The 26,076-nt window shown below is 43.6% G+C and overlaps 1 protein-coding gene across 3 annotated transcripts in view; it reads right to left on the reverse strand.

The window, feature by feature from the left end:
- Positions 1–26,076, reverse strand: part of LOC144479268 (copine-8) — a 652,766-nt gene that overhangs the window by 426,667 nt on the left and 200,023 nt on the right. The window contains exon 9 of one of the 3 annotated variants that reach the window (XM_078197940.1): positions 1,486–1,511. The exons of the other annotated variants lie outside the window; for them this stretch is intronic. Coding sequence (XP_078054066.1) covers positions 1,486–1,511 — 26 coding nt within the window. The remainder of the gene's footprint in view (positions 1–1,485; positions 1,512–26,076) is intronic. 3 annotated transcript variants of the gene reach the window in all.

The raw sequence follows: 26,076 nt of genomic DNA on the forward strand, positions 1-26,076 counted from the left end.
TGGGGGGGGGGGGGAGAGGGGGAAAGGGGCAAGAGAGAGAGAGAGAGAGGCAGGAAGGGTATCAACCAATCCACAAATTAAGCACCTTAGCCAACCAACTTTAACTTCATAGAATCATAGAATCCCTACAGTGCAGAAGGAAGCCACTCAGATCATTGAGTCTGCACCAACTCTCTGACAGACCCCTATCCCTGTAATCCCACATATCTACACTGCTAATCCCTCAAAGGGGCAATGTAGCATGGCCATCTTTGGACTGTGGGAGGAAACCAGAGCACCCGGAGGAAACCTACGCAGATACGGGGAGAATGTGCAAACTCCACGCAGACAGTCACCCAAGGCCCGAATTGAACCCAGGTCCCTGGCGCTGAGTGGTAGCACTGTTACCCACCGTGCCATTTCATTTATTATCTTCAACCCCCTAAGGTGGAGTGGGTGGCAATATAATAATTGCCTGAGATTTGTTGGCACTTACCTTCCTCACAAATGCACAAAGCCTGCAGAGTAGCGGCAGGATGATTGGTACCAGAGTTCAGGCTATCTAGTGGGGCCACTAAGGTACAGCGTGATCATAAAATGACATGATGGCTCAAGTTACCAAATGTAATAGTTCAAATACCTCGAGTGCTAAAATGCTGCTCAATTCCAAGCGAATTGCACAAAGCCTTCCGAAAATTATACATACCTCTGTGAGCTAATAAATCTTGCGCAAAATTCAAAAGAATCTCATACATACATCAACCTGCATTCTAAAACTGCTCAACGCAGAGAACAAAAATAACCAAAGCATTGTTTTCATGGAGGCCCAAAGAATGAAGTCCTGCCTCACACTTCAGACATCATTGTTCAAAATGGCGCACACTGTGACGGGAGCAATCTTTGAATGAAGGGCAATAAAAACAGATAGCTGGTAACTAGATGAAAACAGAAGATGCTGGCAATACAGAAATCAGTGAGCATCTGTTAAGAGAGAAAAAGATAGGAGGTGACGTTTCAAATGTTCTCATTGACATGTTGTAAAATGTCACCATTTTCTGATTTTACCTCAGATTTCCATCGTTCTATTTTTTGTTTTCGGATGCGTGGTTCTCTTACCCGAGGCGCAGAGTTACAGGTTACAATTAAACTCACACAACTCACAAATAGCAACGAGATTCTGGGCTTGCCTACGTGGATCATTTCCTCTCAGGGTTGCCGAAGCTGAATCTCATTCTCAAAGTTTGAAATAGTGGCTCTTATCCACCTTTTCAAAGCCACTTCCTATCTTTTGTACCCACACAAGGTCATCCAACATTCAGTCACATTTTCCAGTCGGCAAAGCCCACATTTCGACAATTTTTCATTCATTTCTGATGCCAGACATGAATTTCATGGTTCTTCTCTGAAGTCCCTTCCAGTGTCCATAGCATTTGAATGATGAGCAATGCATATTAGGGCGGCACAGTGGCCCAGTGGTTAGCACTGCTGCCTCACAGCGCCAGGGACCCGGGTTCGATTCCCGGCATGGGTCGCTGTCTGTGCGGAGTTTGCATGTCCTTGGGTTTCCTCCGGGTATTCCAGTTTCCTCCCACAGTCAGAAAGATGTGCTGGTTAGGTCCATTGGCCATGCTGAATTCTCCCTCAATGTATCCGAACAGGCGCCAGAGTGCGGTGACTAGCAGATTTTCACAGTAACTTCATTGCAGTAAGCCTACTTGTGACACTAATAAATAAATTAACTATTAGTCAAGGTATGGTTTCAGCAATGCACTAGGCCTGAACATCCCTGAGCTTGTGCTCCAATGTTTTGGTGATACAGTTCCATGTTTGATTTGCTTTGTTAATTGTTGTTCCACACTGATTGGACAGGTTTGAGTATTGTGCCTATTAAACCCTCCAGATCTTTTTCACCTTCACCTTTAGTCATTTGATTAACCCATGCTAGATGGAAAGTCAAAAGAGTCATTCGCATTATTTCTGTTTATAGGACTAGTAATGCACAGTTTTTAAGTTGTGTTTTGCCTATTTAACATCAGTGAACATAATTCAAAATTAATTCCTTAAACTTCAGGCCGAGTGGACACGATGGGCGAATTTTCCAGCCACGCTCACCCTAAAACCGGACTTCAATGGATTTTTGCATGTTCCACCTCCCGCCCGCTATGATTCCCATGTTGGGAGGGATGGAAAATTCTCCCCGATGTGTTTGATGGTGGGTACAAAGGGAGAATGCCGCAGGATGGCCAGAAATCGAATTCATGCAAGTGTCAATTTATGGTGGGATCTTCCAAGGGTGCCCGGCATGGCATCCCAGAAAACCCACCGGCATGAACCGCATTCGCATCCCTTTACTGGGATGCAGACGAAGGCAAATCACCCACGTCAGATTTTCTGGGAAAATACACTGACGCAAACCACAACATGGTGTGCAGATATCGGGTCTTGTCTGAACAAGGCCTGCGGCTGCCTCCGGAGGTTTGGCATGGAGGTTGGTTACAACCCTGGAACACCACAGCAGTGGGTTGGGGGGACATCTGCAGATGGACCTCCCAGGTTAGGTGTCCGGGAGGGGGTCCATCTTCCAGCATCAGAATGTTCCTGCAGATCCATCATCTTTCTCAGGAGGCCCGTCTTCCGGTCTCAGAGTGTTTCCCCAGATCTCCCTTCACTTCAGGCAGTCTGCCTTCTTTCTTCAATAGTGGGTCAGTGATGTAGGGTGCCTTTTCAAGATGGCACCTAGCCACGATGGCGGACTACACACCATCCAGGACTGCCTGCCACTCAATATGGTGTAAAAGACTCGAGTGCACAATTAATGAGGACGGAGCTGGAAGATTTGGTGTGTTTTCCCGCCAGCTACTGCAGCAGGAAACACCACATTCCCACCCCCACCACGGCACTTAGTCACAAAATGGGAGAATTCCACCTGATAAGGTGCTATAAGATTTTTCTATATTCATTTTTTCTTTATATGTACCGCACTTTACATTTGCCCACATTGAATCTAATTTTTCCTCAGTCTGTCCTTTTACATGTTTTGTTTCACTCATTTCTTAGCTCCTATTAAGCCGTGAGATTCTCATTCCCCTATTCAATCCATCCATGGCCTTAAAACTCCACCATTTCCATAACATGCTCCAAGAACTCGGCATTCTTCCATCTCTGACTCGTGTGCATTCCCCATTCCCATCATCTCACTGCTCAATGGAGGCTGTCATAGAATTATAGAATCCTCACAGTGCAGAAGGCCATTTGGCCCATCGAGTCTGCACTGACCACAATCCCACCCAGGCCCTATTCCCTTAACCCCACATATTTACCCTTCTAACCCCCTGACACTAGGGTCAATTTAGCATGGCCAGTCAACCTAACCTGCACATCTTTGGACTGTGGGAGGAAACCGGAGCACCCGGAGGAGACCCACACAGACACAGGGAGAATGTGCAAACTCCACACAGACAGTGAACTTGAGGCTGGAATTGAACCCAGGTCCCTGGCGCTGAGGCAGCAGTGCTAACCACTGTGCCACTGTGCTGCTTGGCCTCAAATTCTAGAATTCTGTTCCTAAACCTCTCCAAATCGCTCCCCTCCTTAAAACCACCTTCTTTTACCTCTGAGTCACTTGTCCCATTAAGCTCCTTCTTTGACTTGGTGTCATTTTTTTGTGGGAGTGTTCTGTGAAGTGCCTCAAGACATTTCCTACATTTAAGGTGCTACATAAATGCAAGTTGTGGCTTTAAGTTGCATCTACTCTTCTTTTGGATGAATGAAGTGTGTTTTCAGGTGTGCATTGATGCAAAATTTAGAATATAATTCTGAAGCCTAGAGAGTGAAGTAATGAGATACATTTTAGAAATATCAAAACATACTACAAGTGGATCTAGACAGCCAGAAGAAGTGAGCCCAAGGCCAGCAAGTGTTCTTCAATATGCACAAGTGGGCAATTAATGCATCAAAGAATGCACAGATCAGGGGCATTGGATTGGTTTAAGTTAAAGGTGACAAGAAAGGAGTGAGAATTGAGAGTTGTTGCCTATTGCTCCCCAAGTCTTCAAGCTTAAAAATAAAGGCAAGATAAGAGAGAGTGATACAAGGAATCGACGAGACTCCATCCGGAGTCTTGTGTACGTCCTAGTCCCCCTACCTTAAGAACACCAGTTTGACTCTATAGCAAATACAAAAAAGGGCAGCAAGGATGATCCCTGGGCCTAGGAAGTAAGATACGGAATCAGCTCTCATGACTTGCTTCTGAATCTATTGGGCAAGCATGGATATTTCCAGGAATCAAGACTAATCTTGTTATTCCAGGTATTGACGAAAAACGAGCGAGTAGATTATTTTTAAAATTTATTTTTCCGTGGAACGTGGCATTGCTGACAAGGCCGGTATTTGTTCCCTATCTCTAGTTGCTTTTGCACCGAGTGGTTTGCTGGGCCATTGCAGAGGGCAATTAAGAAACAATCACACTGGGGACGGATGTCAGCTTTCCACCAAATCCTCTTTTAGTTTTATATTTATTAAGGAGGTCAGCTTTCCTTCCCTAAAGGTCAGAAATGAATCAAATGAGTTTCTCATGACAATTGACGATAGTTTTATGGCATCATTACTGTGAGAAGTTTTCAATTCCACAATTAACGAATTGAACCGCTATTCCACCAGCTGCCATTTTGGGATTTGAACCCATATCTCTGGAGTATTAGCATGGGTCTACGAAGTACTCATCAGTCCACTACTCCACTGTCTCCCCCTAGTGTGAGGCAGTAGATTCATTTGGAACTGGGGAGAAAGGGGGGTGGTGGGGCAAGGCTGGTGTTAGGGGCATCCAGTTGAATTGAGAAAGTAGCGAGGGAGGAAGTAGCGAGGGAGGAAGTAGCGAGGGAGGAAGTAGCGAGGGAGGAAGTAGCGAGGGAGGAAGTAGCGAGGGAGGAAGTAGCGAGGGAGGAAGTAGCGAGGGAGGAAGTAGCGAGGGAGGAAGTAGCGAGGGAGGAAGTAGCGAGGGAGGAAGTAGCGAGGGAGGAAGTAGCGAGGGAGGAAGTAGCGAGGGAGGAAGTAGCGAGGGAGGAAGTAGCGAGGGAGGAAGTAGCGAGGGAGGAAGTAGCGAGGGAGGAAGTAGCGAGGGAGGAAGTAGCGAGGGAGGAAGTAGCGAGGGAGGAAGTAGCGAGGGAGGAAGTAGCGAGGGAGGAAGTAGCGAGGGAGGAAGTAGCGAGGGAGGAAGTAGCGAGGGAGGAAGTAGCGAGGGAGGAAGTAGCCTGTGCAGGTGATAGGGAGGAATGGCTTCTTGCCCTTCTTCAAGCTGTAAAACTACAAATATTATGGCAGAATGAAGGCAACATTCTGGGTACTAACCTGGGTCTTGATTGATTGCCTTTAGAGGTCGGAGTGCAATTTTTCACAGAGTTTTTGTGAATTGGCTCCTGGCTGCTGTTATTTTTGCCTCTCCTCGAAACAGGGCAAGAATGGTGGGAAAAGGAGGATATCCCCTTTCAGATAATATATGACCCATTCCCATTTGCAACATGATGGATTGTGAGATCCATTCGAAGACCACCTCACACACTGTGTTGGACCTCCAAATAGTCCAAATCAACTCAGCCTCATTTGTGCCCAACTCGAGGTATCCAACAGGCTTTTAGTCAATATTTTTTTAAAAATCTCGCTTCTCCATCTCAGGGTGTATTTTAACTCCAGGACATTTTCAACACACCAATATCAATCAGGTTAGAAATGTTCCAAATTGTCTCATTTATACTTAATCGATAATGTGAAAAAAGAACTTTCATCACCAAATAGAACTGGCATAACGAGTACCCCAAGGCATCGAAAAGCACCAAGCATTGGTATGAAATCATTGAAAAGAAATTGGGGTGAGCTCAGTCTTCAGTGAATCCCTGCAGCTTCCATATTGCCTGAAGTCTATGCGTTTCACTATGTTTGATTGTGATTCATTAGCGTATTTCACCAGCAAAAGTGGTGAGGGCAGGATGCAGCATAAATTGCTCGCAATTTATCCAACCTGCCTAATTACATTTTATTACATGTAGCATTTACGGAACATGCCCAGGGAAGGCATGTCCTATTCCTAAATCTAAACTTGGACAGTATATCATTTTCTGGACCTGTCCTTTATTTGAAGGTGGACACCAACAAGACCATTAAGATGGCTTACAAAGGTCAAGGGACTTTTGCTATTTATGCATAGACAAAGGATTAACTCACGTCTGAAAATACCTCTGGAAAGTTCTCAAATGCAAACAGCTTTCTCAGTTGCAAAGGAACAATCTTCATCAGCTCAGTGGAAGAGATCCAATAAAGAATGGCTGCCAGATTGTCTGAGCAATATAAAGTATTGCAATACAAAATAAAATAAGGTCTTCCAGCAAACTTACTGTAGCTGGTACATTGATGAGTTATCATTCCTCCGTTGTGTATGAACCAGCCTGGCTCCAAACCATTGTGTCAATAATGAAAGGCATGAAACTTGCCATCATGGGTCTGAAGCTGGCTATGGATTTTTAAAAATCTAAAATTCCAAGGGCCAGAGATTCGGTCACTCTACACCAGAACACATATGAACAAATAATCCTCTTTATTTAATTCCATGAAAGCTTGCTGCTGTTATTTAAATTGACCACACAAAAGTCTTTGATGGGGGGGGGGGGGGGGGGGGGGCGCTGATGGTGATGTAGGAAACACACACCCTCCTTTAAAAAAACACAGATTAAAGTGAGTGAGGAAAATATTACATTGGGTGAGACCTTACGACCTTGCTCGTCCCGAAACCGTAAAATGAAAAAAATGTAAAACCGTACGAGATGAAGGCATGCAAACTCGCCGGTTCCAATGCACCTCTCCCTGGCGAACTCAATGCATTCAATGCCCGTTTTGAGCAAGAGGTCAGCGAGAACATGCCCTCCACCCTGGAAGCCCGAGATGAACCTGTATCTGGGGGTCACCATTGCAGATGTCAGAGCAGCTTTCTTGAAGGTCAACCCACGGAAAGCAACTGGCCCGGATGGGGTGCCAGGAGCACTCAGATCATGCGTGAATCAGCTGGCGGGGGTATTCACAGACATCTTCAACCTCTCTTTCCAACAATTTGAGGTCCCTATCTGCTTTAAGAAGATGACCATCATCCCGGTACCTAAGAAAAACCAAGCAGCGTGCCTTAATGACTATTGGCCGGTGGCTCTGACATCCATCATTATGAAGTGATTCGAAAGGTTAGTCATGACACGAATCAATTCCAGCCTCCCAGACTACCTGGATCCACTACAGTTTGCCTATCACCGCAACAGGTCCATAGTAGACGCCCTCTCCCTGGCCCTGCACTCAACCCTGGAACACCTAGATAACAAGGACATCTATGTCAGACTCCTATTTACTACAACTCAGCCTTCAACACTATTTTTCCCACAAAACTCAACTCCAAACTCTGGGGCCTGGGCCTCGGATCCTCCCTCTGCAACTGGATCCTGAACTTCCTAACTCACAGACCACAATCAGTGATGCTAGGCAACAACACCTCCTCCACAATCATCCTCAACACCGGTGCCCCACAAAGCTGAGTTCTCTGCCCCCTACTATACTCCTTATACACCTATGACTGTGCGGCCAAATTCCCCTCCAATTCGATTTTCAAGTTTGCTGATGACACCACTGTAGCGGACAGATCTCAACAATGATGAGACAGAGTACAGGAAAGCGATAGAGTATCTGGTGAACTGGTGCGGCGACAATAATCTCTCCCTCAATGTCAACAAAACGAAGGAGATTGTCATCGACTTCAGGAAGCGTAGGGGAGAACATGCCCCTGTCTACATCAACGGGGATGAAGTAGAAAGGGTCGAGAGTTTCAAGTTTTTAGGTGTCTAGATCACCAACAACCTGTCCTGGTCCCCCCCATGCCGACACTATAGTTAAGAAAGCCCACCAACGCCTCTACTTTCACAGAAGAATAAGGAAATTTGGCATGTCAGCTACGACTCTCACCAATTTTTACAGATGCACTATAGAAAGTATTCTTTTTGGTTGTATCATAGCTTGAACATAGAACACTATAGCGCAGTACAGGCCCTTCGGCCCTCGATGTTGCGCCGACCAGGTACGGCTCCTGCTCTGCCCAAGACCCCAAGAAACTACAAAAGGTCGTGAATGTAGCCCAATCCATCACTCAAACCAACCTCTCATCCATTTATTCTGTCTACACTTCCCGCTGCCTCGGCAAAGCAGCCAGCATAATTAAGGACCCCACACACCCCGGAAATTCTCTCTTCCATCTTCTTCTGTCGGGAAAAAGATACAGAAGTCTGAGGTCACGTACCAACCGACTCAAGAACAGCTTCTTCCCTGCTGCCGTCAGACTTTTGAATGGACCTACCTTGCATTAAGTTCTTGCATCTTTCTCTACACCCTCGCTATGACTGCAACACTACATTCTGCACTCTCTCGTTTCCTTCTCTATGAACAGTATGCTTTGTATCGTGCGCAATACTTTCCACTATGCTAATGTGACAATAATAAATCAAATCAAATTCCGCCATATCTTTTCATGGCCCCTCGCCCGCTCCGATTCCCGTGGCAGGCTGGGTGGTAAAATTCCAGCCAATTGGTTATAGCTCTCACCAAACCCTCTCTGCAGCAACAGAAACAGGCATTTCCGCTCAACAGGTTTGTGGCAGTGTTTTTTTTGATCGAGACTGCAAGCACCACTTGAGTGAACAGTACGAGGAAAAGTTCCATTGCTTTTCTGTTCTGCAGTTATAATTATTATTGTATAATAGTGCACAAAAAAATCAGCTGAAATCTAAACAACCACTGATTAGAGTTCTTCACCTTCTTACATTTAGAATCTAAGGTGATGATTGAGATGTGCATGTCGAGGGCTGAACAGAACATATGTCATATGGTACAGAAGGACTATTGGACTGTTTCTACTCAAGATGACATTTAAGTTACACTCTTGTACAGTGCCTTGGACATTTTACAATATTAAGATTCTTTGTAAAAGCAAATTGGCATTACTCTTGCAGTAAGCGGTTTTATCAAATAAAAGATGGTACAGCTTGAGGAGCCCCAGCCAGATCTGGCAGTGGATGACCAGAGGAGGTAAATTGGCAATTTGTTTCAATTTAGTAGTTGCTAGACATGAAGATAATCTGTGTGGAGTTTGCACATTCTCCCCATGTCTGCGTGGGTTTCCTCCAGGTGCTCCGGTTTCCTCCCACAGCCCAAAGATGTGCGGGTTAAGTTGATTTGCCATGCTATCCCTAGTGCCAGAGGGATTAGCAGAGTAAACGTGTGGGGTTATGGAAATAGGGTGGCATTACCGTCATTATAGACTCGATGGACCGAATGGCCTCCTTCCGTACTGTGGGAATTCCATGATTCTATGATAACCAAGGTGGCTATTATACCAGAGTTTGTGCTGGGAGATGGAGATTATTTGAGATCTGATGAAGGCAAGGCAAGGGGGGGTTTGTGAGAAATGTTGCTGTAATTAAATATGGGATGATTCAGCATATGAGAATATGTTTCAGTGAGGAGAGAGGGATATTTTCTCGGGGTGTAGTATAAAGATCCCTAAAATTCTGGGTCATTGGGCTGGTTCAGTGATAGTCAAGATGGCCGATTACTATTTGAAGGACAAGATGTTTCCCGATTACTCGGGTCAGTATTTGCACATAAGCTAAGCCAACCAAAGAAAACAGAACCATTACCTATTTTGTGGATGCTTTACAAAGTATTAACACAGAAGAAACAAAACATTCAGCTCAACAGATGATGACCCGTGGGACTGGAAGATCCCACTGACATGAACAACCATAAAGGTCCAGCCGTTGTCTTCTACGGTATTATGGTTACTTTAAAAAAAAAACAATTTGTTCGCTTTCTAAAATGGCAATCACAATAAAAAGGAAAGAGTACATTTAAAGACCCAATGCACAATACAAACCACAGCACCCAGGAGGAAATTAACAGGTTTGATGCTGTGAAAAGACCATAAAGCCAAGGATCCTTTATGTATTTTTCTTGATATAAAGTTAGATTGCGTATAAACAATCAACAATGTTACAAACAATTAAGATTGTTAAAAAATATCAAATTCTTCTTTCTGATGCCATCTTCACTTTTGGTTAAAATGACATTGAAGGGATAAAACTGGCTTGGAGGAATTACTGCATTAGGCTGTGACGGAGCTGGATTAATCAGTGCACAGCATCATAAAATAGCCTGAATTTATACCAGTACATAATGTTAATAAGCTTGAATTAACATTAGTAGATAGTGGCATTAATTTAGGTTTCTTCAATGACCGATAATGTACATATCCTGAACATGCATCATCTTTGCTTTCAGCTTGTAAAACCATTTTTTTAAAAACAAGCAATGCTGAACATTAAGTAGGATTTTTTTAATGCATTGGGCCGACTAAAGATCGATTATTGATAGTGTTAAGTTGCTTTAGAAAAGGCCCAGATGACAACAGTTTCTCCCGAATTCCTGGAAAGGATGCAGACCAATAGAATTGTGCTGCTCAATCATGCTGTGTGGCGCCAGTCAATAGCAAAATGAATGAGGTTGGTGGTGCAGGTAAGTTGTAGAGTTTTTAAAAAATCCATTTGTGATGAGAGAATTGCTGGCTGGGTCAGCATTTATTGCCTGTCGCTAACTGCCCTCCATTTCAGAGGGCATTTGAGAGTCAACTGCATTGCCGCGGCTTTGGAGTTACATGTAAGCCAGGTAAGGACGGCAGATTTCCTTCCCTAAAGGACATTAGTGAACCAGATGGGCTTTTATGACAATGGTTTTGTGGTCATCATTAGATGTTTAATTCCAGATTTTTCTTTATTGAATTCGAATTTCACTATTTGCCCTGGTGGGATTTGAACCTGTGTCCCCAGACTTGCCCTGGGTCTCTGGATTACTAGTCCAGCGACAACAACACTCCACCTCCACCTTCCCATACTACACCACACCATGACCTTCTTGATAGACCTGTGAATAATAAACTGGTTGACACTGCATTATTACCAGTGTTAGCCTTGAAGGATCATGAAACATTGAAATGGGGAGGAAGTAACACAGTGGTATTGTCACTGGACTAGTAATCCAGAGACCCAAGCAAGATCTGGGAGCCAGGGTTTGAATTGCACCAAGGCAGATGGTGAAATTTGAATGCAGTAAAAGAAATCTGGAATTAAAAGTCTAATGATGGCTATGAAAGTATCGTCATAAAAACCCATCCGGTTCACTAATCCCCTCAGGAGAGCAAATTTGCAGTCCTTACCTGATCTGGCCTACATGTGACTACAGCCAGCCAGCGATGCTCACTTTCCATAAATGATTTTTTTTAAAAAAACATTGAAAATTCCTCAATCTCAGAGGAAATGCCAGGGAAAGGATGCTTGCTCATGATTGGAAACTTTCATTTAGGATGTAACACTGCCATTGCGCAAGGGTTAAACAGACATATGTTTCTTGTTCTTGCTGGTCACCCTCAGCCAATTACACTGTAACTGAAACCATGAATTCAGCCCCATGACGTTCAATTGCCTTTCATCTGGCAGTATATCGAAGCAATCTACAGGTTCTGCTCCTACATGGGCTCAAAACGAAGGTTGAGAAAAACGAAGGTTGAGAAAAAAGGTACAGAGAAGGTGCGTGAGTTTATATATTGTTACAACTGATGAGTCTAAAAATCACGTGTTATTAATGAGGCTGAAAACCATACAAAGTATGATAGCGCCAGCAAGTTACTCCCTTCTGACAATATTTGTGCAACAACATGGGTTTAAATGTGTGCTGTTCTGCAATTCCAGAATTAAAAATACTTTTCCCACACATAGTTCATTTTAACAGCAACACTAATTTCTATGCATGATGATACTGGACCTTTAACAAATGTATGTGTGCCATGCTTCTTGTGCAGGATTTTTTTTAAAGTCAATTAGTTCTATTTACCTGGTGCCGCTTTGTCTCTAACCGACAGCCCAATGTTGATGCTGAAGCAACATAATTGATCTCAACTGCTGGAGTGTTTGTATTAATATGGGTTAATGCAGTTTGCTTATTTTAGTGTTTTCCCCTGAGGTTTTTTTCAGAGTGGGGTGTGATTAAGTTGATTGACAGGAAAAATTGTGTGACTGGGCAGGGCTAAGCTCAGAGAGAGAACCAACCTCAGCTGCTGCTTGGGATCTTTAAAGCGAAGTAGCTCTCTTTCTCTCTCTGGAAATTGGGACTTGCCAGAAAATAGGCCTCTTATTCTGAAGTTCTGCTGGTTGAAGATAGATTTATCTCGGAAGGCTGCTGTATGGGAGTCTGAAGACAGGTGTCTCTCTGTATCTCTGTCTAGAGGTGTTCAAAGGCTGGAAGCCTCGCACCCACATATGCCTAAATGTTTTGCACTAACTGATTCTGAAGAGGGATTTATGTCTGTGGGGATATTGCTTAAATTGGAACTATAGACATAGCTAACAGTTAAGGATTATATCTAGTCATGTTTAAGTATTTCATTTGGTAAAAGTTATGTTAATTATTTTTGTTATATTTTAAATATGTTGTTAAAGTTTGTTTTAATAAAAGCATTCTAGTGGCTCAGTAAAATTATACCTGGAGCGAAACCCCTTATGCTCGCACTGATGCCAAAATCAAAAAAGGCTGGGTTCTAGGTTAACTTCATAATATATCTTGGAGTTTCTTATCTGGTCTCTAACATACACCCTGCAGCAATAAAAAAAAATCTGAAGTATCGTCCTCATTTTCCAGTTTAGTCACTAGGTCAGTGTAGCATTGCAATCTTCCTTTAATTAGCATAGTTGAGAAAATACTGAACTTTCCAATAAGTCACAAGCATTTACAGAATTAGTTGCGTTGTAAATTGCGTTCTCACAGAAAGGGCAAGGCAGGCACAAGATAGGATGCTGCGGCATGACCAACAAGCAGAAATCTTATTAGAATCAGCATTCATCGGCTCGAGCACACAGGTGAAACTATAGCGCAACACAGATAATTTCATTCAGCAACAAACATAAACCTCAGCTCGTTGCATTAAAAAGTTGACTGCAAAATCCCTCTGCAATTTATTTGCCTTTCCTTCTGTATGAAGAATGAATGAATGATTCAAAAAATGCTGCCTTTAAACAATTATTTCAATTAACCAGCCAATCATTCCATGAAACTATAATCCTGCCCTGATTATTACCATCAAGAAATATGAAATCGTACTTATTACGCACAACTTTGACAGTCAATAACACCACATTGTATTATTTACTCTGCTTCTCGTTGGCACGGACCATCAACCCAAAACTGTCGACAAAATTAATCCAGTATTCTGGTTATGGGTAATGGATAATATGAAACGTTGAAAAATCCTGTGTTGAGTGCTTTAATTCACTTGAGTGGGAAAGAGGAAAGGAAAGGGGGAGGGTGGTTGAAGAGGACAGTAACTGGAGGGATACGAAAGAGAGAAAGGTGATGAAGAGGAAAGGAAAAAGAAGAGAGAAGCAGAGGCGAGGAAACAGGGAGGGGAGAAAAGGAGGGCATGTGAAGGAGAGGAGGAGTCTGTCTCAGCAAAGCTGAGGGATGTCCGAGTGCAGGTTTGTCCCATCAGGAACAGCCTCGGAATTCATTCTGCTCAGTCATTGATTTGTCTGTCAGGAAAGGCTCGTGTTCCATTTAAATAGGAATGGAGCTTGGGCAACATTATGTTTCAACAGAAATTGCAGGCTGCAAGTTTCTCTGCATTAGATGGGTGAGATTTTACTGGGGAAGGATAGCTCAGCCTCTTCAGTTATCTTCCTGCACGATTCACATTGCCAAAGAACAAATCTGTGGACTTTACTTGGTTTATCATGCATTTTTCTTTCTCCATTGGTAAAGACCTCATTTTTTTCTCAATTCCTCAGGATGCTTTTAATTAAATTTTTAAAACTTAAATCTTTTCAGATGATTTCCTGTTCAAATGCCTCAATTTCTGCTTGGAGCTCACTTCATTTTAGCATAGGTTTTCTACTTTGGTTTCACCGTGTGCTACCAAAGGCGAGCTTCAAATGTTTCCTTTCTGTGGGCCTCTCAGAAAGGCAGGGATTTATTGTCAGCGGCTAAGTGATGGCACTCACCACTGACCGCAAAGAAAGCTGCCCACAAAGATCCACCATTCTCTGTGGCCTGGATTTCCCTTTCTCCTGACGTCTCTTTGAATCTGGCACCAAGTCAAGGCTGTCCAACAACAGTGGGCTCCATTGGCAGGGGAAGAGGCCAATCACACTGAAGTATTCTCACAGAGGGCACAACAACAAGTAAAATTCAATGAATTTTTCATATTTAATTGACATTTACAGAGCGAATTAAATGACTGGGGCATGCACATAGAATTAAGGTTGAAACAGCAAAAACTTAAAAATAAATTAAAAATGCAAATCATTTTTTTATCATAATAAAGAAATTTGACATTCCACAACTTTAAAAATTATAAACCTTTAACTTTAAAAACCCAGTTACATCTAATTTACTCCAAGGTTTGCAGTGAAGACTAAGAATGTAAAATGGCAGTGATCGTGAGTTTGGAAGATGCTGTCGAAGGAGGCTTGATAAGTTCCTGCAGTGCATCTTGTAGATGGTAAACACTACTGTGAATATGACTATGTCAGGCTGTTGCTTGCCTAGTCTGTGAGACAGCTCTCCCCAATTTTGACACAAGCCCCCAGACATTAATAAGGAGGATTTGCAGGGTTAAAAGGGCTGAGTTTGAAGTCATCTTTTGAATATTGGCACTACTCAATCACTGCAGGTTATCATAAATAGTTGTATTGCTTTATTTTGTTCATCACTGTACTAAAAGTTGCAGACTCCCAGAAGTTACAACAGTATTCTTTGGAGTTGCATTACTTACATGAGCTGTGCATTTCTCTCACAAAACGTTCAGGTCTGGACGGGGATGAGTTCCTTGGTTTTTACTTTGAAATCCTCCCCCAGACATTGCAAGTGCAATATCATACTTCACCTCCTCCTAATCTCTTCAGTAAAGGCAGCCAGATAATGCAATCGATATTTCTTCTCCACACCCACTCACAATAACTATTTCGCATTCCACTTTTATTTTCTCGGGAGTTTGACGTTGCCTCGCCACTTCCTCTCATTTTCAAATTCAAAAGATATATGACCATTATAATTTGATTACATTATATAAAGCTCAACTTTTCTGCCCTTTGTAAAACAGCAAATGAAACAGCTGAGCCTTGGTGTGAGAAAGCATTAAGACAGATTTCTTAGCTGAAATGATGGAGGCAGATTCAATTGCAGCTTTTAAATGGGGATTAGATAAGTTCGTGAAGGGGAAAAAATATATTGCAAGCCTAAGGAGACAAGGCAGGGGAGTAGGACCAGCTGGATTGCTCATGCAGACAGGCAGCATGGGATTAATTGACCGAAAGGCCTCCTGCGTTGTAACCATTTTATGATTGTATTTATTAATTTTTTTTTTAAGAAGATGCATAACGCAGTAAATACATTTGCAAAACTGTGGTAGTAAGATGGAAAATATGAATGTGTTTCAAATTTAAATAATAGTGCACTGACATGTACCCATAAGTACACATTAATATTCTCAAAGCAGCTTTGAGAATGGAATGAGATTAATTTGGGCAATTTTAATTGGGTCACTGTCTAGTATCTTGGGCATTCAATCATTTTTTTTTTAAAGTCGTAAGTGAACATTACCTTATAGGTACTTCTTTCACTCACACAACTAAAAGGAACTAAAGTAGTAAAGGTACTGATCGCTGTCTTTGATACCCCACATATTCCACATGCACATAAATGTTTAGAAGTTGGAAATGCAACTTTAAGGTGCTATGATCCCTGTAAAGACTTTTTTTTTAAAAAGGAGGAATCAGCACAACACCAATGGAAAGAAAAGCATTGGACAATATTTCACTTCCTAAAAACCTTGTGCTGTAACAAAATTAAAATCAGCTTAATTCAGACATTGTTTAAAATATTCTTCACCTTTCAATTAAAGAGGCAGATTTTACCTTAAAAAGACAATACAAAGACACACCTCCAAATAGCTACAAGCTTTCATATTACTTCCTACACAAATAGGGCACATGGTCTAATCTCACATTCTTTCCAACTCCATTCCTATTTTGTAGGGTCTCTCACTTGCCTTCCGCCCTTGAGTCACATTCATCAGCAGCCATTGTCCATCTCCAGATCCCGGACACAATTTCCACTGACAAGGTGCACCTTACCAACCCCTCTCTCACTTGGGTCACAATAGTCCTCAGGGCACTGAATCCCTTCTCCAACACCTTTAACAGTCTGATGGATTCTGGCAGCACTGAAATAGCAGCAATGAATCATCATAGAAACCCTACAGTGCAGAAAGAGGCCATTTGGCCCATCGAGTCTGCACCGACCACAATCCCACCCAGGCTCTACCCCCAATATTCCTACATATTTTACCCACTAATCCACGCATCTCAGGACACTAAGGGACAATTTTTAGCATGGCTAATCAACCTAACCCGCACATCTTTGGACTGTGGGAGGAAACCGGAGCACCCGGAGGAAACCCACGCAGACACAAGGAGAATGTGCAAACTTCACACAGACAGTGACCCAAGCTGGGAATCGAACCCAGGTCCCTGGAGCTGTGAAGCAGCAGTGCTAACCACTGTGCTACCGTGCCGCCCCAATGGGTCTTGTCCAAAACCATAATCATTTGCTTTTCCTGTCTTCAGCACTCTGTCCTTTTCAACTTGTTAATAACACAATCTCTACTCTATTTTCAGAGACCTGCTTCACTATCAGGTTCTGCTGGACTACTGCAGAACAGAAAACTGCTCTATCCAGAGAGAACCTTGAATGTTTGTTCTCACAAAAAATAGTATGTTCCCAATTGCCAAACAAAAACAAAGGCTGAGAGCCAAAGCCTTTCTACCCTTGACTTCTTAGCTGTTTACCCCCATGGTGACTTCAGGTCACACGACACCACCTGGGTGGATCTCTTCCTTGACAAAGATAACAGTCAGGTCAGAAGTATTCCATGTGGTTCAAACAACCATCATGTTATGGACTGAAGGCGTGCCACACCATATTGTACGGACTACAGCTTTTGATATACCAGCCATGGATAAAATAGCAATGGAAGAAGAGTCCATTCGACACACCAAGAAGGAGGACACTCTGAAACTATGACTTGGAGACCTCGTTGCCACCATCCTAATTCACTGGGCCATGATAGATTAGCTCCAGGCTTCAAGAGTGGGGTCAATCAGTGCAAACATTACTCCATTTTAAAGCTGCACAATGCACGCAGGAGGGGAAAATGAGTCAACCCAAACAGCAACTCAACAAGAAAGCCCAGAAGGGATGGGGGAAAAGATGAAAACAGCAGGTATCTAATGAGACTGGCAGCCGCAATTCCAATCCTGAATAGGGCGGCACGGTAGCACAGTGGTTAGCACTGCTGCTTCACAGCTCCAGGGTCCCGGGTTCGATTCCCGGCTCGGGTCACTGTCTGTGTGGAGTTTGCACATTCTCCTCGTGTCTGCGTGGGTTTCCTCCGGGTGCTCCGGTTTCCTCCCACAGTCCAAAGATGTGCGGGTTAGGTTGATTGGCCAGGTTAAAAATTGCCCCTTAGAGTCCTGGGATGCGTAGGTTAGAGAGATTAGTGGGTAAAATATGTGGGGGTAGGGCCTGGGTGGGATTGTGGTCGGTGCAGACTCGATGGGCCGAATGGCCTCCTTCTGCACTGTAGGGTTTCTATGTTTCTATGAATGTAGGCGGCTCAAGATGTTGCTCATTTTGATGATGAGCTGGAGATTACATCATCTCCTGATTATACTCTAAGCAACCAAGCAGCCAATTTGAAGGACAGCGCTGCTTGTTCCTTAATTGGAGAGGGGCCCAGTAAAGGTGGCCCGAACAAATACGCATCTCACCACCACCTGGCTGACTTGCCATGGTCAAGGGGCATCTCTCTTAATCCAGCCAAACTGTGACAGAGAAGCAAACATAAACTCCTCACCTCACTTCAAAAGGTGGAAAAAGAAAAATCCCGAAGTTAGTCTGCTTGAATGTGAGAACAATGTTAGACTCTAGTGATAACACTCATCCCCAACACTGCTTAGCCCTGGTAGCCCACCAGCTAGCCAGACTGATATAGCAACACTCGGAGCAAAGCAGTTTGACAAAACAGAATACAGTTCAGTATTAGCATCAAGGTGAAGACTCGCGCCACTCAACTTTCAAGCCTGCGAATTGGCCACTCTGAATGCATCATATCCCTGCACCTCACCCTTCAAGAACAGCAGCCTACAACTCTCATCAGTGTTTATACCCCAACTCTGAAGCCCAACCCAGATGACAAGCATAAGTTCTACACAGATCTCCGTGAACTCATCCAAAATGCCCCGCCCAAGGACAATATTGTCACCCTTGGTGATTTCCGCGCCAAAGTTGGCCATGACAGTCAGGCGTGGATCAGAGTGCTTGGAAACCATGGAGTTGGATACCACAATGAAAACAAATGTTTGCTCATGGAACTCTGTGCAAAGATGTGGTTGTCCACAACCAACTGTTATTCACAAGTGGCTGTGGTGGAAGAATCAATCCAGATTGGTCTTTTAGTTTCAAGTAGGTTTATTTTAAGAGACTTCCTCAGTTGTACTAACCTACAAGAACTCTCCACCCAAAGTATTCCAGTTGTCTCTATTTATGGGACAATCAATATCACATGTTTAACTGAGTGGAATACCGTCAAGCAATTTACCTAATCATTTTGTTTGAAGCCACCAGAAACAAGAGAGTGTACATTAGGCTTTCAAAAGTAAACAACGCAATCAGCAGACTCCATAAATGAGTGTGGAGTAACCATTGCCTTAGAGCATACACCAAAATCAGTGTACAAAACGTAGTCCTCACCCTCTTCTCAATGGCACAGAATCATGGGTCCTGCATCACTGCCATGTGCATCTTAGAAATCATAGAAAATCATAGAAACCCTACAGTGCAGAAGGAGGCCATTCGGCCCATCGAGTCTGCACCAACCACAATCCCACCCAGGCCCTACCCCCACATATTTACCCGCTAATCCCTCTAACCTACACATCCCAGGACTCTAAGGGGCAATTTTTAACCTGGCCAATCAACCTAACCCGCACATCTTTGGACTGTGGGAGGAAACCGGAGCACCCGGAGGAAACCCACGCAGACACGAGGAGAATGTGCAAACTCCACACAGACAATGACCCAAACCAGGAATCGAACCCGGGACCCCGGAGCTGTGAAGCAGCAGTGCTAACCACTGTGCTACCATGCCGCCCTTCTAGGGTACTTCCATCAATGCTCCTTCCACAGCATCTTTAACATTCACTGTAAGGGCTACATCATAAACATTGCAGTCCCCATCAAGAATGCCAACATTGAGGTCATCCTCCCACAAAGCCAACTGCATTGGGTAGCTCACGATGCCCAGATGGATGACAGTCACCTGTCCAACATCATGTTGTACAAATAGCTAACCACTCAAACAAATCAGAGGGGCCCCACGCAGATGTTTCAAGACACCATGAAGAAGTCCCTCTGTGCGCGCCAGTGTAAAGTACAGGTCCTAGATCATGATAGCTGGAGATACCACATCAGTAGTGCTACAGGCAACTTTGCGACTAAAAGAACCATCATGGTAGAGAAGGATCAATCCAGTTTCCCCAGCACCAGCTACACCTTGCTCTGCAACCACTGTGGCACGGTCCACTAGTCATGGAAAGACCTGACTACCCACCGGTGGGCCTGCAACCAATGAGTACAAAGTTTCAAAAAGTCCTCACCCGTGAAGAAATGCCAAGCAGAATGAGAATGACGTCACAATCAGGATACCAATTAACCTTCTTTCAGAATACGCTCAGTGCCCCTTGTTCTTAAGAGGGACATCATACAAAAGTAAAACACAGGCATTCCTCAAAGAACATCTGCCATCACTAGGAAGTCCACTGGTGTGAGTAGAGGCAATCAATGGTGAAAATGTACAGCTGACTTGTACACATGGGTTGCAAAATCAGATCCAGAATAGCAAACTCTGTGCAAATGCTCCGAGCAAAAGCCAATTATCTCTCGCAGTTTCTAACACCCAACAGTTGGCAGCACACAGGGGCAAACCCTCCCCAAAAAACAGCTTTGGGTAACTCTGACCAAAGTGATGTTGAATTATTTATAGGTTTGCCCTTGGAGGATGCAGTTGCTGTTAAAGCAAAACCCAGTTAACAAAGTGCATTGAAAGATACCAAGACTTAAAATTCATTAACTATTAGAACATGCATTAACTTGAATGTGTTAAATACTAAAATGTCAACCTTGTTAACCTTTTTAACCTCATGTGTGAAGATTCCACTATTGATCAATCATCTTGTTTATTGGCTTTATACTCGGTGATTTTGAGTCAGATTTCTTATCTTGTTGATTTTGACCACCCCAGCGTCATTCGCTTTATCTTGCGTGGACATTTTCTATCTTGTACTGTACCAACCTGTGTTGTGGTTGCTATTCTCCTGACATGTATTGTCATGATTTTTTATCCCATTTCATTTCTTGGAATTAAGTCAAACGATGCTTCTTTCATCATAATAGAGATGTGTAAACTTGGGAAGCCATGTCATTGTAAAAAGTAGTTCCTGTTTTGACCACATAGTATTTAATTCAAACCTATCTTTTAGTTTGTTTATGTATTAGTTCACAAATAGGCTTACATTAACACTGCAATGAAGTTACTGTGAAAATCTCCCAGTCACCACACTCCGGCCCCTATTCAGCTACACCGAGGGAGAATTTAGCATGGCCAATGCACCTAACCAGCACGTCTTTCAGACTGTGGGAGGAAACTGGAGCACCCGAAGGAAGCCTATGCAGACATGGGAAGAATGTGCAGACTCTACACAGACTGTGACCCAAGCCAGGAATCAAACCCAGGGCTCTGGCGCTGTGAGGCGGCAGTGCTAGCCACTGTGCCACCGTGCCGCCCACATTGGATAGTTAAAGCCAACTCGATATTATTAGGCATTTACAATTCTCTTTGAACTACATCTCACCATTTTTAATATCATCACAAGTTTTTATTGGTCTGTAAAATGCACTGAATGTGGTGCCATTTCGTTTTCATTGCTGAAATCCATTAATCTTGGCACATTCTTTAAACATTCTCACATTCTTATGCAAATTGCATCTTTTATTAATGCACTTCCCTTTCTGTTCTTTCCCTTTGTTTGTCTCATGAAAGTGTTATAACTAAAAACATTCAGCTCTAAGCCTTGGCCAAATCAAAGCCATTTCTCCATTATAGCCCCTGTATCATATCATTCAAAAATGATTCAAATAGAAACCCTACAGTGCAGAAGGAGGCCATTCGGCCCATCGAGTCTGCACCGACCACAATCCCACCCAGGCCCTACCCCCACATATTTACCCGCTAATCCCTCTAACCTACGCATCTCAGGGGCAATTTTAACCTGGCCAATCAACCTAACCCGCACATCTCCACAGAATATGGACAGGAAGTGCATGCAGACATTTTAAAAATATAATTAAGTTACTGCCGTCAATTTTTTAAACATTATTTTTCAACACTTTGATTCCTTTTCTCTATAAATTCCACAAGCCTTAACTTGTACTTCTTGAACTGGCTGGGGTTTTTTTGGCTCTCACTCGCTTCACCATATACAATAATAATGTTACTCAAATGGCGATTTTTAAAAAACCTTTATTACAGATATAGTTTGTTACAGTTGCAACTGTCTTCAAAAAGTTAAACAAAGGAAAGCAAAGTTAGTATTTCTGAGCTCAATAGCTTGGCTTCTTCCCAAGGCCAGGAGCTGCAGACTTGTAAGCAGCTGTCACCCGACAGAAGTTTTGTTCACCAATTACCCTCTAATTAAATTCAGCATGAGCTTATTTATAATCACTTCCCTACAAGGAGTACAGAAGGAGTGGCCTTCAGGGACAGGACATTTTTTAAGGAAGTTTCACTTCAGCATCTTAACGGTGCTTTGGTACGGGAAAACAGGACGACCCGTGCAAAATGTCTTGGCGAAAGAGCCAGTATGATTTTAACAAAATAATTGGCATGATTACCGCTCCAATTTTATCCATTTTTAAAATTATTAAGTCAAATATTATGCTCTTGGATATTTAGTTATTGGAATCTGAGTTGACTTTGTGCCATTATCCTAATCTGTGAATCACTGGATCGGAACAGGATTACAATACTGGTGTGAAACAAAAATTGATATAGTTTCCGTCTTACAGTATTGTGACAATAACATTTTATGATCACTCCCTTAATTAGCTTCAGCCTAAGTGAAACATGGAGAAATATTGCTTGGATTAAAAACACCAAAAGGTTCAAACAAGGCATAGGCAGTTCTCCATTTTACAACAGTGGAGTTATGACGAATGACACTCACGATGTTTAAAAACTGACGCCGTTTCAAATATACGACATCGGTTTTGATTTTATGTTGCCGTGCTTGTCCATCTTCCATATTTTTATAAATATGATGTATGAATTTGAAATGCTTTGAACGAGGCTGGGGTAGTTGTGAAACCTCCCACTGAAACACCAGGCCCCTTGCACCCTTCATTCACCGAGCCTCATGTCTGAGGTGGGGGAGGAATCGGTTCTGACTTACATTTCCAGGAACCAACTGCATTGCAAGTCTGAGGACTACACATTTCATGATTAATATATACACATATACGGTGGCACAGCAGTTAACACTGCTGCCTCACAGCACCAGGGACCCGGGTTCGATTCCTGGCTTGGGTCACTGTGTGTGGAGTCTGCACATTCTCCCCGTGTCTGCGTGGGTTTCCTCTGGGTGCTCCGGTTTCCTCCCACAGTCCAAAAGATGTGCTAGTTAGGTGGATTGGCCATGTTAAATTCTCCCTCAGTGTACCCAAACAGGGGCCGGAATGTGGTGACTAGGGGATTCTCACAATAACTTCAATGCAGTGTTAACGTAAGCCTACTTGTGACTAATAAATAAACTAATAAAACATGCACACACATGGATACAAACACAAAAATCTGTGCGTGTGTGTCGGTGTGTACATATAATATACACACATATTAAGCTACCTTAACTAATGCTTATCTCACATTTGATATATTTGTATTTATGTTTCAAAAATGCGGAATAATATCAAACCACCAAATTCCTAATCTTTTCATTAAGTACTTATGAGCATCATGATTCAGCATCCACCATCAAGAGTTCCTTTGGGGAAAATTAAGACTTAATGAATCACAATTTTTTTTAAACTAAGCATCTGTTTACAGTAAAATGATACAAAATAATTGCATCAGTTTTGTTAATAGAGTTGCATAACTGCAGCCAACACAATGAAGGACCTAAATATTGAAAAGCAAGCAAAACTATACATGCACTATCAAGAAATTATTCACTTTTTCATGGAACAAAATATTCAGAAGCAGGAATAGTCATTTACATATAATTCAAGTTTGGTCTAAAGTTGACTATAACTGTTTGGCCACATTCCTTTGCACAATCCACTGTGTCGACAAGACCACTTCATTTATTTTCCTAACTGGATCAGTCAGAAAGAAGAATTCCTTCTTTAACCTCAAAGTAGGACACTTTTGTCAACAGGTGTTGGAGGGAATGAACGAACTGAGTCTTATGAGACCATATAGAACTTCAACAAAAATGGCTTTATTCAACATGCATTAGGGAGAGCAAAACTTGGAGCTGTAATTCTAGCTTGCTTTCGAGCGACTCTGCTGATCATAGGTACTTTTTCGCATTACACAGTGCTACATTTTGATTAGGCCATCCGATTGTTACTTTAAATTTGTTAAAGTTCTGTTTCAATCACATTATCATCCATTGTCCTGAATACTTTAACTTTAATGGTTTTCTGGACATAATGGGCGGAATTTTACCGGCACGTCCACCCGAGGTTCGTACGATCCTGCCCGAGGCTAATGGAGAATGCCATTTTCCGAGTCTCACCTGCCGTCGGAATCGGGGTGGACCTCCCTCTAAAATTCCAGCCATCCTGTCTATGGGCCCAATTTTACCATTTTGATTCTAAGTGCTGAATCTGGGTGTCATTCAGATTCAACTTGTAAACCCTGTTCTCCGGCACCTCCAAACACACGCAGCCTGAAAAAAAAAACAGCGTTTCTGAATCGTGCTGCACAGGCCTGTGGACGGGCTTATCATGCCTGAAACGCCGCTGCTCCGATCGGAGCCTTCAACTGTGCATGTCCAGTAAAAAAACATTTGAAAAATGCATCCCTGCTACATTGCCCCCGGCCACAAAAAATGGCCCGGGAGCGATGGCCCCCACAGACATTGCCCCATCCCCACAACATAACTGTCCCCCTTATCCAGCCAGCCCCCTGCTACCCAGACCGATCGCGCCCCCTGACCCAATTCCCCCTCACCGATCGCCCACAGAGTGGCAGTGGACCCCCACCCCACCAGAGGCCCATCTGGCCCGGCTCCCTCCTCCTCCTCTTCCCCCCCCCCCCCCTACCGAAAAACGATCAGAACTCCCTCCTCCTCCCTCCCACCAGAGATCCATCTGGCCCGCCTCCTCCTCCTCCTCCCCCCCCCCCCCCCCCCCACCCTCAACCAGAGAACGATGGGGTATCTCTCCTCCTCCTCCTCCCCCACACCAGAGAATGATCGGGCTGCCCTCCTCAACCCCACCAGAGAACAATCGGGCCTCCCTCCTCCTCCGACCCACCAAAGATCCATCTGGCCCGCATCCCTCCTCCCCCACCAGAGATCCATCTGGCCCTCCTCCTCACTCATTCCCACCCCCCCCCCCCCACCAGAGAATCTGACTCACCTCTCCCCCCCCCCCCCGCCCACCAGAGAATGGTCTGGCCTGCCTCTCTCTCCCCCTCACCACCGATCTGAATCAGAGAGCCGTTGGAAGCTCTGAACTTACCTCTTCAGAAGCTGGGGTGCCCGAAACAGACTTCTGCCAAGCATGTCTGTTTCACGCCGAATCTGGACAGGCAAACGCGGTGGTAAAGGGGGAAATGCAGGTAAGTTTGGGCGTCCAGCCCATTTAGTCAATTTAAATGCATGCCAATGCATTTAAATTGCCGTCGCACCCGTTTCGGGCACGGTTCCAATCACGTCCATTTTTGGGCCTTGGTAAAGGGGGAACCGACGTGGGCACGCATCGCGCTAATCGCCTCACACCCGACTTTACCAAGTTTTCGCGCCCGAAAACGGGTGCAACACGATGGTAAAATCGGGCCCTACCTGTTCACAATATCAAAACGTTGTGTTTGTCAAACCAATTTCAATGGTGTGTTAATTGTCCCCATCTCTCTGAAACTTGATTAGTTTTCCAGAGGCACAATGGCTCCCCTAGACAGTGTGGAGCCTTGATAAGATATCGATTCTCTTATTGTTGCTGTAAGCTGGGAAAGATCTCACCTAGTGTGTGACTGTGTTAGCGTTGTCTGGGATATGGTAATTTGTCATGTCTGCCCACAGTGAGTGTGAATACTGTAGTCAGGCTGTCTGTTTAACCCTTTCCATTCATTCCCCTCCTGCTGCAGCCCACACTCCCTGGGTTTGCCCTACTACAGTAAGAAGTCTCACAACACCAGGTTAAAGTCCAACAGGTTTATTTGGTAGCAAATACCATAAGCTTTCGGAGCAATGCTCTTTCGGGGTATGGTATTTGCTACCAAATAAACCTGTTGGACTTTAACCTGGTGTTGTGAGACTTCTTACTGTGCTTACCCCAGTCCAACGCCGGCATCTCCACATCATGATTGCCCTACTACAACAGACAATCAAATTAATCACACAACAGTAGAAAGGATGTCAATCCCATTGAGTCCAGCAGGACATATGGTTGATGCAAGCATGTTAAAGCCTTGATACAATTATTGTTCACTTAAATCCCAACAGATGGAAAAACAATGATGCCAATTATCCAGTGTGATTTTAATGTGAGAGTTTCATAAAAATCATATTAAGTGCAAGTTGGATTGTGGCCAACTGCCATGTAAATCATCAGAGTCTGGGCTATGTGGCATAAATGCAG

The sequence above is a fragment of the Mustelus asterias genome, chromosome 25 (assembly GCF_964213995.1).
Source record: "Mustelus asterias chromosome 25, sMusAst1.hap1.1, whole genome shotgun sequence".
In the NCBI taxonomy this organism is placed as follows: Eukaryota; Metazoa; Chordata; class Chondrichthyes; order Carcharhiniformes; family Triakidae; genus Mustelus; species Mustelus asterias.